At 38.2% G+C, this 12704-nt stretch overlaps 1 protein-coding gene across 21 annotated transcripts in view; it reads right to left on the bottom strand.

Moving 5' to 3' along the window:
• scrib (scribble planar cell polarity protein) overlaps nucleotides 1-12704 on the bottom strand; it is a 114057-nt gene that overhangs the window by 24857 nt on the left and 76496 nt on the right. For 20 of the 21 annotated variants that reach the window (XM_056248396.1, XM_056248403.1, XM_056248397.1 and 17 more), the window contains exons 16-23: nucleotides 11466-11528; nucleotides 8478-8567; nucleotides 8296-8373; nucleotides 7867-8196; nucleotides 6264-6344; nucleotides 1717-1962; nucleotides 336-446; nucleotides 28-204 (exon numbers count right to left, since the gene is read on the bottom strand). In XM_056248396.1, the coding sequence (XP_056104371.1) occupies nucleotides 28-204; nucleotides 336-446; nucleotides 1717-1962; nucleotides 6264-6344; nucleotides 7867-8196; nucleotides 8296-8373; nucleotides 8478-8567; nucleotides 11466-11528 (1176 nt within the window). The remainder of the gene's footprint in view (nucleotides 1-27; nucleotides 205-335; nucleotides 447-1716; nucleotides 1963-6263; nucleotides 6345-7866; nucleotides 8197-8295; nucleotides 8374-8477; nucleotides 8568-11465; nucleotides 11529-12704) is intronic. The other variant, XM_056248401.1, reaches the window with a different exon arrangement.

Below are 12704 nucleotides of genomic sequence, written 5' to 3'. Positions count from 1 at the left end.
CACAACCCTGTGCAAATGTGGTAATACCTCCATGCCGGGAGGCGAGGGATCTCTGCGCACAAGCATGCGGATCTCCTGTTTGTTGGAGAGCAATGCTCTAACAGCTTCCTGGTGTGTTGCATGTCGCAGGTCGATGGCATTCACCTCCAAGATACGATCACCCACACGAAGTCCACTCTGAGAGGCCAAGCCATTGGGGATGACCTACTCAGATGCAATAAGGTCAGAAATGAATTCATCTGACAAGCTCCACTGACCACAAATCACAGCATTTATTTTTGACATTAACCTGCATCATACTAGGTACTTGTAAATAATAAAATAGTTTATTTTACCTTTGAGATGAACACCCCTGGCTCATTAATTCCAAACGGGTGACTGGCATGGTCGCTACCCCCTACAATGCTCAAACCCAGGGGACCACCCGCTTTGAACAGCATCACTTCCTGTCCAGAGAGGAAAATGCGATGTATTAAGTCAAGTTATGTAGAGTTTAAGTTTAAAAAGTCAGGTTTGCAGTAGGTCAGATGGATGATATAATCTTTAGGATTAATTTATAATAATAAATAAGATACTGCTCAAAAGTTTGGTGTTGGTAATTTTTGTTTTGTTGCTTTTTTAATAAAAAAAAAACCTCTCGTCTCACCAAGGCTGCATTTTTTTTACCAAAAATACAATAAAAACAGCAACATTTTGAAATATTACAATTTAAAATCATTGTTTTGTATTTTAATATATTTTAAAACGTCTTTAGTGTCACATGATACTTCAGAAATCATTCTAATATGTTGATTTGCTGCTCAAGAAACATTTCTTATTATCATCAATGATAATGCTGCTTAATTTATTCTTATGATACTCTTAATATGTTAATATTTCTGAGGAAACTGTGGTACTTTGTTCAGGAAACTTTGATGAATCGAAAGTTTTGTAACATAAAATATCTTTGTCACTTTTGATGAAATTTAAAGCATTCTTGCTGAATAAAAGTATAAATTTTCTTTAAAAAAAAATAAAATAAAGAAAAATCTTATGGACCCCAAACTTTTGAATGGCAGTGTCAATGTTTTAGATAAAATAACTGAATGTTAGTTATTTGTGATGGAGACGCACACGTCTTCTGGGCAAGTCTATAGACCTTATCCACAAGAGAAACAAGGGCGCCGCCCTCTTTAGAATATTGTCTTTGAACTTCCGTTTTTGCGGTCGCTCTGTATATCTCTATGGCATTGCTGTCCAGGAGTAATTAGCTTTTGAAGTGGATTTACCTAATGTAAAGTTAACGAAAGTTATCATGAGGATTGTAATGTTTAAAGCAGATGTCTTAACAAATGTCAGTAGACCGGGAAGATTTTAAAACGAGCCGTTCATTCATAAATCGCTGTGAAAATACAGACCGGAAGACAAAAGACAACGAGCGCAGCGCTGAAAAGGGGCGGAGCTACATAAGGTCTATACATCTACACAACTTCAAAACATCAAGGGAACATCAATAAAATGCAAAACCAATAGAGTAAATTTCAAAAGGCCAAATCACAATCCTAAAACAATAAATCCAGTATGCAATGTTCATACCGTGCACCATTTTCTCTGTTGAGTGAGGCATTAAAACATCAAAATGAAGCTGTTATGAGATTAAACTACAGCAAGCAGCATTTATCAACACTCACACATTCCCCACAGACTCACTGTCACACTTTTAGTTAAAGCTCGCACCTCAATGGGGTATTCATCTTCCATGGGACAGTTGAGATGGTTTCCAAGGTGCTCGTCTCCTCCTTCCTCTTGCTCAGGTGAGTCAGATGGCTCTGGAGGAGGGGGTGAATGAGGTCGAGTTCGAGGGGAGGCGCCCCCTGCACTGGCCTGGTCCCGATCGACCAGGAGGGTGATGGTGGGGGAGGTGCCAGTAAGCAGCGCTACTGCCTGGTCATGTCTGGCCTCTGTCATGTCTACACCATTGATCTGAAGTGACAGCCAAACACCAGAGGGTCATAGAGGGCCAATATGCCCAGAATGGGCAGATGAAAGCCCCTCATGCTGAGCTGTGATGTCTTACTGGCTCTTTAAATGCTGTAAGTAGGGTTTTAGAGGAACATTAAAGATTCCAGGTGTTAGACGAGGGAAATTTTTTTCCTGTACAGGACTGATCTGGATCAGGTGAAAGCCAATGCTGAGTCCTCTCATGCATTCATAGGCTTAAAAGGAAAAGTGATTTCCACTTTGTTTTAAAAACCTGGGTTCTCAGTGAAAAATCATGCAAACCAAACTGATACACATCTGACCAGGGAAGTGAAAAGAGAAGGGAATGTGCAATAGGAGAAAGAGGAAGTGCTGGAGATGCTTTAGGTAGTAAGATCATGTAGTGTGTTAGAGCAAGTACAAAAAGAGCAGCCTTTGAAAACAGTCCCCAAACTCTACTACAGCTTGTCACATTTAGATGCATTGCAGATATATCTCACATGCCTTGATTAGAGGACCTTTCACTCATAAAAAGTGGGTTTAGTCCAGGATGAGTTATAATTACAATTGATAGTAAGTGCGATAACATGCACTATAAAACTTTAATTACATTTGGACAAAAGCAGTAATTAATCTGTTTAAAATGTCATGTACACACTTTAGTCTGACTGAAATATACCAGTCTGGTTTTGGGGAAGCCAGACTAACAGATCTGGAAAATGTGATTGTAGCTTGGCTTTCTCCAGCACCTTAAAATGTTAATCAAACTACAATTTGCCTCAGGATTGTGCACTTGCTCCATAAGATAGAGGTGGCGCGCAACCTGCATTTAATCCTTCAAATATTCGATTACGTATTATGTCATCTATAACTGGACAGATAAAAGACTGTAGCCTGACTACATAAAAACCTGCTCTTAACTTGAGAATAACTATGCATGTACAGTACTAACTGATTCATCACATTTGCTATTGACTTATTTTTATTCAATTCTTTAATCCTGCCCTTTAATTACAATCTGGGTCTTATCTTGACGCATGATATGTTGTGTTGGAACTGCGGATTAAAGCCGCTGTGTTCATTATTTTCACATAAACTGCATAACAGAGATTCTCTCTACAGGGCCAAGGCATGTGGCTAAATCGGTTTTGTTTCATGTGAGGAAGGACTATTTTTGATTTCTGGTTACATTGTTTATAAGTAAGAATTCCCACCATGGTGACAAACAGAGGTCAGCACTGGCCAGTCAGTACCGGCGCTTACCACAGGGTGACAGAACGGCAGCTGCTATGGTAACGCATGCAGTTACCATGACAGCAGGCCCAAAGAATAAGTCTAAAACCTCCCATCACCACACCCGACACCAAGCAGGCAAGAAGTGTGTTAGTGAAAACCCATGCAAGGACGGAGGAAGAAGCAGCAAAAAAAAAATCGCAAAATAAAGAGGGCTCAGGGAGACAAAACAGTTTGGATTATAATTGTCATATTGCTGAGTAGGAATACAAGCAAGGTTACCAGGAGAGAAGTGCACAATTACACAGTGACATTTCATGGTGCGAAGCAGAACGGTTATGGTGTACAGCACAGTAAAACAGCAGAAGACCGCTCAGTTGCACTCTGCTGAAACTAACTCTAAATTCAATCCATCTAATACCTAGGACCAAAACAATCTATTATTAAAGGTATAGTAAAACAAAAACGCGTGTGTTAGTGTTCATGCATTCATTTTCCATACAATGAAAGAGAAAGCTCAGAAAACGGAGTATAAAAGTATCATAAAAGGTAGTCCATATAATTGATGTGCTTTATTCCAAAACCATACAATCAGGGTTTGAAATTAACACCCGCCAACCCTCCAAATGCAGGTAAAAATCAACTGGCGGGCAACGCTGTCAAATCACAAGCCAATTTGGCGTGTTACTTATGTTTACTCACTTTGCTGGGGAGGTTCGTGTAAGACAAATCTGTGCAGATTTAGCGCAAATACTGAACTCGTGAGTCATCATGATATATTTAATACAGTGTATTGCGCAGAATCTGCGCATATCTGGCTTACTTGAACACACACGTCAGTACACAACAAATAATGGAGCGCTTGTTAATTTACATTGAAGCAAAAACGAAGATTAAATAGCATTTGGTTAACAGAAAAGCCATTGTTATTTTCCAACATCCAACATTTTTTTTATGTTCCTTGCACTGTATTGATCTGTCCACCTAAAATACATTTTTGGTGATGAGGATGAAAGAGGAAGGGAGGAGATGGCTGGATGACATGATTTTGTTTGAATAAGAAATTAATGTATGAAATCCAAATTTTATAATACCTATAAATTATAATATTTATTATATATATATATAATACATAAGCTGTGACATAGTTAATCTGGTTTATTTTTTTGTACTTTTTGGCTAGTAGAAGTTCTGAATGGCCGGTAACTTAATTTAGTAGCCAAATTGGCCGGGCCGGTGAGTGAAAAAGTTCATTTCAAACCCTGCATACAATAGCTTTGTGTGAACAACAGATCCAAATCAAGTCATATTCATAAGATCCAAAAACCCATAATTTTTGAGGTGACGTCTTCCTGTGCCACATTTTAATATACACGAACATAAATGAGATTTGATATTCAGCATAAATGAGTCTTTCTCGCACAAAGCTATCACATTGCTTTAGAGGACTTAAAATAAAGCACATGACTTGTATGGATCACTTTCATGGTGCTGTTTGTCATTATTGGAGCTTGGCAGACCCTGGTAATCATTCACTTTTAGTATGGCAAACAACAGCCTCAAAATGTGCTAAACATGTGTTCCAAGGAACAAATTTCGTTTTTTAGTTATTTCTTTTTTTAGTCATTTTTAGTATTTTTATTTTATTTTAAAGTTTTTAAAAGGATCTCCGGTTAGTTTGACAACTTAGTCTTATTGGGTTAGCGATACCATTTGCGCCACAAACGTGATATTATAACAATGTTTTCGTTGTAGCGAGATATTTTAAAATAAAGTTTTTAACCTGTAAGTCGCCATTGTTGTTTTTACCCATTGCATTCTGGGCCGTGACGTAGACTGGTCCCAGCGCCGCTACAAACACAAGGCGCATAAACACTAACGTTATCAAGTTAAACTATTAACGTTACCTCAATTAGCGAGCGAAATGTCTGCCGTTCACCCTTTTCAGTTCGAGGCTGAACATGTCATAAATAAGAATTTTGAAATAATCTACCACAGTAAATGCATATTATAGCCTAAGAACAGGATACTTGTTTACAGATTTACCATGCATCATTGCCCATCCTAATTTTGAGGCAGTTTGTCTCGATCCAGATGTACTGTGGGCTGCCCTCGTCAGCCTCCATGACAGATGGAGCGCTGGTTTACCCAGCCGCGATGCAGTTACTAACAGGCAGGTCTAACATGAACATATTTGTTTAGAAATATATAACATATTACATGGCTTGGCTGAATTCCAGTGTAGAATGCGGTGTGTTATTTCTTGATAACAGACCGCTGCGAAGTATAACAGACCGTTGCCATGAAAAACAGCGCATTGCTATGGACGCAGCAGGATTCTAACCAGAGACGGAACGGACTATTTTCTTTAGCGGAAGCAATACAATCGTTTTTAAATCAATAAATTCCTTTTTAAATTCAATATTTTTTGTCAAATTATTGATTTATTTGGTAGGTAGCCATGTAATAGGCGGGATAATGGCTTTGCGTCGGGCTCCCGCATCAGCCTGTCGGGGTTGTATTCGCTATAACAACCGCCTCGCTATACATTATCCCTTACTTAGTTTGGCCAACACTGAAAGTTTTTCCAGTAACTGATAAAGAACCTAGACAATAACACAGCGCAAACATTATTGGCTGGCATGTATTGGCACAATGTGGCATTTTATCTCTCTAGGTGGGTCCGACGATGAACTGTAGAAGAGTGTGTCGAACTGCCCGCGAACGCTCGCCTGCCTCTGACGTGTTCTTTTTAGTTTAGCGCTCAGGACCGTCGTGCGTCATCAACAATCGACGGCCCATAGTACAAAAAAGCTGAAAAAAAGTAGTGATAGCGCTTTTTTATTTTTCTTAATCATGAAAGCGTTTCAGGTATTTTTAACCAACCGCCTTAATTAGGAGGGGTATTGACATCATATCTAGGCAAACTAGCCGGAGATCCTTTTAAATGACATGAAGTTGAGAAAATTTACAATTTCAAGTGAACTACTCTTTTAACTCTAAAGTTGATTACCTACACTAACTAGAGAGAGACAGCGAGAGAGGTGTGTGCGAGAGATGGATGGACTCACTGATATGACCCTGTCTCCCACGTGCAGGACAGTGTCTCTGTGAGCAGCTCCTCCTTCAGCAATTCGAGAGATGAAGATTCCCTGAGAATAAAGCAGGAGAACACAGTCAAGTCAACTGTAACTCAACTCCATAAGATTTTTTAAAATGCTTTTGAAAGAAGTCTCTTGTGCTCACCAAAGCTGCATTTATTTGAATTTTAAATTCACTTTTCTATTTTACAAATTTTTCTATTTGTAATTTATCCCTGTGACTGCAAAGCTGAATTTTAAACATCATTACTCCGGTCTTCAGCGTCACATGATCCTTCAGAAATCATTCTAACATGATGATTTGCAGCTCAAGAAACATTTCAATGTTCAATGTTGAAAACATTGCTGCTTAACATTTTTGTGAAAAAAAAAAGAAGTTTTTTTCTGTATTCTTCGATGAATAGAAAGTTCAAAAGAACAGCATTTATTTGTAACATTAGAATTTTTTAACATTTCTTTACAGTCACTTTTGATCAATATAATGCATCCTTGCTAAATATAGTAATTATTTCTTTAAAAAAAAGTGATCCAAAATTTTGAACGGTAGTGTATGTAAACATCCAAATTCTCGCAAAGTAATGAAAATAAGCTATAAATGAGCCTATTTACCGAGCCAGAGCAGTGAATTTACTGCTTTTAACATTCACAAAGAACTAAAAAAGATCATCCTCTAGAAGTGACAGTGCTAAAATCACTTGCAGTGCTATTTTACAGCACTCCTGTATAGCGGATAAGAGCTACTGAGTATGCTGGTGTAACATGCTGCAATGCCACATGCCTCTTAAGCAGAGAATATCCCGCTGACCTTAGCTTGAAATTACCTGCTTTTTAATGGCTCATTATAGTAAAAAAGGGTTATTTAAAACTCTAAAAATGTAATTTAGACTATGTAGTATTAAAATAACTATCTACGACCTTCAAGGCCACTTCATTCTTCAAAGAAAAATCTGACAACTGATACGCAGATAGTCTTCAAGCCGCCTTTGTCAGCACTTTCACAGTATGGTCTCTAGAAGTGTGATCAGAACACTGCATGCTGAAAACTCAATGTACCAAACAGACAAGTTGGTGACATCAACTTGCTAGTAAAAGCGAGCGCAAAGGTCAAGCAGAGGAACAAAAACAGGACTTACACTTACTCAGCCTAGAGTGTGCTAGAGTGTGCATGTGCTAATGTGTGACGGTCTCCTTCGTGAAAGTGGTGCATAAATGAGGCCGTGTGTCAGAAAGATAGAGGGTGGTTTGATGCGTGTCTGCAGCAGAGATCCAAAAATACTTCATCCCCTGCCATCCTGTAATCTATCGGCACTATCGGGTGTCAGTCCCTGTAATTCTAATCATCACAGCCTCGGTCACACATCCTAGAGGTGATGAGGAGCACCATTCAGAGTCTTATGCAGTCCATACATTTCTGTTAAATATGTTAAACATACGGACAGAGCGAACGACCTGTCCTGTGCTCCGTAAACAAACACAGAGATAAAACAACCTGACACCAAAGCAAAGAACACACCATCAAATATTTACCACAAGGCAAGTCACAAGTGTATCTGGAAGAGCGTCTTGTTTTTACCGTGTCTCCTACTCGGTACGGGGTTGACCCTTTCCCTCCAGCAATGCTGAAACCTAAACCTTTATCGTTGCGGATCAGACAAGTGGCTAGTCGCTGTGAAGGTCCAGTGCTAACAGCAGGTGAGGCAGGGTCCAGGAGGAAAGGCAGCCCACTGGAACGTCTCTCCCGGGGGAAATAATCATCTTCTGGTCGCAATGGTGTGGTGGTGATGGCGTTCTCTGGTTCCACCATGCGCTCTCGTAGAACGGTCATAACCACGGCTGCCCCCGAGTTACGCAAGGCCTCGACAGCTGTGTGATGCTCTGCCCCATGCAGGTCTACTCCGTTCACCTAAGACCCGATGAATACAAAGATGGAGGACTTAAAGCTGCATGGATGACTGGTTTTGTATGAGGCAACTCAAAAGGTGAAAATTATAACAATGTTCACCTCAAGAAGTTTGTCTCCCACTTTGACCCCAGCACGAGCTGCAGGGCCCTCTTCTGCCACTCTAGAGATGAAAATACCCTGAAAAGGACATGCGCAGTACATTAAAACAAGCTGACAACACACTCACACACAAAAGCATTTACTGAAATGTATCTTTTACATGAAAGCTCATTGAAACGTACCTCATCGTCACCCTTATAGGGCGTAGATCCTTTCCCCCCTGCTATGCTGATGCCTAACCCACCAGTCTGCCTCAGGATGGACAGGTTCAGCTACAGATGAAGCAGAGATCAGACATTTACAGAAAAGTGCACAACAAAAACCTGCACAATGCATCTCACAAGACATTTGCTATAATATGCACGACTTAACTGACAGAACAAAATAACTAACAAAAACAAAACATGAATCTTTCATGCAGTGCATGCTTGTTTATAGAGGAAATATCACTAATGTGAAGACTGCATCCATGTTCAGACAGATCGCATATATTGTCCCAACCAGCAGCCGCCTTTCCTTGATATTTTACACATTGCATTCATTTACATACAAAAACAATTGAGCTCAAATTTAAGGATCATTGGACAATCCATTCATATTCGGAAGTACTTTTAACACAATTTGAAAGATAAATCAGAAGCACAAAAACTCTGTTGATAAGAGAAATATCAAACTTTGTAAGTTGGATTAGGTGGACTGACTGTCAATTTACTGAAGTAATAAATTTGAAAACAAAATGTGTTATAAATTGGCTCAAAATATCAAACATATTTGATATCCTCCGACTGGACGGAATTATAGTCTGAATCTTAAAAACTGGAGTTTGTGCCCATCATACACCATGTGATTTTCTGTAAAGTTTAACAATTCAAATATCGCTTCAAACATCGACTTGTACAGACTGTGAACTGGGGCAGAAATCTTGGGAAATGTCATGTATTTCAGCCTTTACTCTAATTGCACAGTTTATACATAGACATCATTATGGTCTCTACAAAAATATACATTGATATATTCTATACAGAAAGTTTGTTTACATTCACATCTTTTGTTTAATAAGCCTACAACCAGAAAGTCATGCAAGCCTGCTTAAGCATGACTGTTGTCCATGTAAATGAATAAATGATTAGTAAGCAGATAATTTTATTATGAGACTGTTGAAAACAGTTGTGCTGCTTAATAGTTTTGTGGAAACTGTGATAGATATTTTTTCCAGGATTCTTTGATAAATAGGAAGTTCAAAAACAAGCACATATTTGAAATGGAAATCTTTGTAACATTATAAATATCTTTTTTGATCAATTGAAAGCATCCTTGCTGAAAAGTATACATATATATAAAAATGAAAATCATGCTGATTCCAAACTTTTGGACGGTAGTGTGTATAAAATTAGTAACACTGAACTACAGCAACGATGTTGATCCAAGATCAGTGATGGACATTTGATGGCACAAAATCGGATCAAATTCAACTACTTTAACACTATATTATGCATATTAATGCATAACACTATGCATTTGATCAAATAGTCAAAGGTCTAAAGAATCAAGGAGAGGAGGCCAGTGTTACTTGGGACAGGGCACTAATGATCTGTTTGATTTATGCAGACTGTATATAGAACACATGCTCAGGTTTAAACATCACCCATCTCAAAACTTGTATTGAGTCAAGTTTTGTAGCTTAATGGCAAAAATAATGGCTCCACATCTAGTTCAAGTCTAATTGTCATTAAACAATGTACCGTCACAGATTCATAGCCTAAAAAAAAGAAGGCTGAAGCAATTCAATTTATAGTTATTTGTCCTTTTTTGATAATGTCATCATGATATAGGAACATGAATAACTAATATCAATAATAAACTTAATGACAATTTAATCAAAAAACAACTTTGTATTGACTGATTAAGTGAGGGCACACGTCACCAAACAGTCACAACGTGACATACCCAACGGTCACAAAATGAATGTGGGGGTGGTGAAATCTTTTGTGTGATGGACTAGATGTGGTTGATTCTACAGCAGCAGCCATGCAAAGGAGGTTTAGTGAGTGGGAAGATGGGGGGAAAAAACTGAAGACGACAGAATGATGTCCTTGGTCAATGAAATAAATTTCAAAATAAATAAAATAACCAGTGCAAAGAGTGCAGTATATCAGGAATTACTTTTTAGAAAATGCAAGTACTAGCCTATTCATTATCCACATATCTGTGCTAATTCTCAGAGAGAGAGTATCAATGTCTATGTTGAAATTAGTTGCATCAATATCAATGGTAACATATTGTAAAATGGGATTTTCATTGTATTCACATCTTTTTATATTGCACTGTAAAAAAAAAAAAAAAAAAAAAAAAAAATCACACTCTGTCCATTTCATAAGCAACTAGGATGACTAATTTTAGGGGCTTCTGGAACAACAATTGTACATATATTTTTATGGCAAGTAAAAAATGTAAATTATTTTAGCACTACTTTTGTGAGTCTTGTTCATTTAAATCAGACAAGACAGAGACACTTGTAATAAGATGCTGCAAAAAAAAAAAAAAAAAAAAAAAAAAAAAAAAGTTTCCACTAGCTCATGTGTGCTACTTGCTCCTAGGTGGCAGAGCCTGACAGAAGGCTAGGCGGTGGAAAAGAGGGAAGAAAAACAGAAGCAGGCAGACAATAATGGAACCTAGTTTGGAGAAAAACATTTCTTGAAAGTTTGAGGGCAATTCTTTAAATAAAAAAAAATCTTATATTGACGTTTTCGATTACCACAGCAAATGCCTTTGTTCATATTACACTGTATTCCATTAATTTTGTTAATTACAAACTAAAGAACATGGTCAAATTATTTTCTGTGGTAAATGACAATGTCACAGATGCAGTTGACAGAGCTGGTGAATGTACTCAACCTAGAACATTCCTTTACTATCTTCAGCTAACAGAAGCACCATGACAATGTTTTCTTCTCCAAAAACTAAGATTCATTACAGTGGTGATAAGTAAGTGTTAGTCAGCGTTTCCCTAGCCATCGGGATTGGATTAATGAAGGAATTGTATGGTGGGTCGTGATCCCCTGAACTGCAGGTGAATGATGAGTGAATGAATGAATAATAGAGAAAGAGAGAGAGAGGGAGAGAGCGAGGAAAAGAGCGGGAGTTTGGGCGGAAAGAGAGTAGGTACAGACCTCTTCCTCCTCAATTCGAGCAGGCTCAATCAGCAGATTATTGACTTGATCAAATGACACCCCCTGTTAGGACAGGAACCAGCGAGAGGGCATGCAGATTAGTCAGGCCAAAAAAAAAAACAGAAGCTGTATGACTGGGAATTGAAATAAAACAAACATTCACACAGCATACAGAATGACACACACACACCACCAAACACACACACCTAGGCAGGGCAGCACACACCCACAGAAAGACAGGGCGCTTCCAAACCACCACATATATATACACAACAAACAACACTGACCTATACACTTAATGAGCTGCAAATCACAGTTAGGAGAAATTATTGTATTATGAATGACAATAGATGAGTCATTAATGATTAGAGAGGTACTAAAAAAAAAGATAAAAAATGAGGGATTGTAATGCCAATCAACTACACGATTTTACAATTAATTTTAAGCTTTTGTTAAACCTTTATTGGACTGGTGCTTTAAAACGACATAGCACAGCCCAGTTCTCAGACGACTCAGCTCATGAAATGCACAGCTAATATCTGCCTGCTCTGCAAAAGCTTGCTATGCATATCTGTAAAAAAAAGCATAATATTGCAATTAAAAAAGACCATTACAGCCATATCACACTTTACAAAGGAAGTCTAAAATGTTTAGCAGAAAATTTAAAAAGACTTGACAGGGAAAACTAAAAGCCCACCGTTTGGGTGAAGCAACTAGAGTTACAGGTTGTCAATACCAACCCAAGACAAATCATTAGTGAGTCAGGGCTATGAAACACAGATATAAAGCAATTACCCAGATTCACACAAATGTCAATATTTACACAAGAGGAGCAAACTACATATTTTTCAAACTGAAAACATGCACACACAAGCCCTGAGCAAGCATTCCTCAGCCACCCAGCCATCCAGCCTTGGAGACCACACACACACTTCTCTCTCAGTTCTTGAGCCCGGTCAGAATACTTTGAACCAGATACAGAACTTGGCTTCAAATATTAATTGCACATATGTGTAGCTTAATTAAAACACATTTATGAAGTCAATAGCCAAGTTTACATCCACTTTTTGTTATCGACAAAATGAATATGCGTTAAAAAAAGATTGCGAAATTTGCTGTCTCCAGCCTGTTTCAATCCAATTGGCCCTTTACCTATAAAACGGTGTTTGATGATGTCAACCCTTAAAAAAACTGCATTGTTTAAAAACAAAAAAACAACCGCATTGTCGCATGGGTTGT

Source organism: Rhinichthys klamathensis, unplaced genomic scaffold (genome assembly GCF_029890125.1).
Source record: "Rhinichthys klamathensis goyatoka isolate OS25496 unplaced genomic scaffold, OSU_Roscu_1.1 h1tg000055l_1, whole genome shotgun sequence".
Taxonomy (NCBI): Eukaryota; Metazoa; Chordata; class Actinopteri; order Cypriniformes; family Leuciscidae; genus Rhinichthys; species Rhinichthys klamathensis.
Note: the sequence above shows the minus strand (reverse complement) of the source record. Positions and strands in the feature narration are given on the sequence as shown.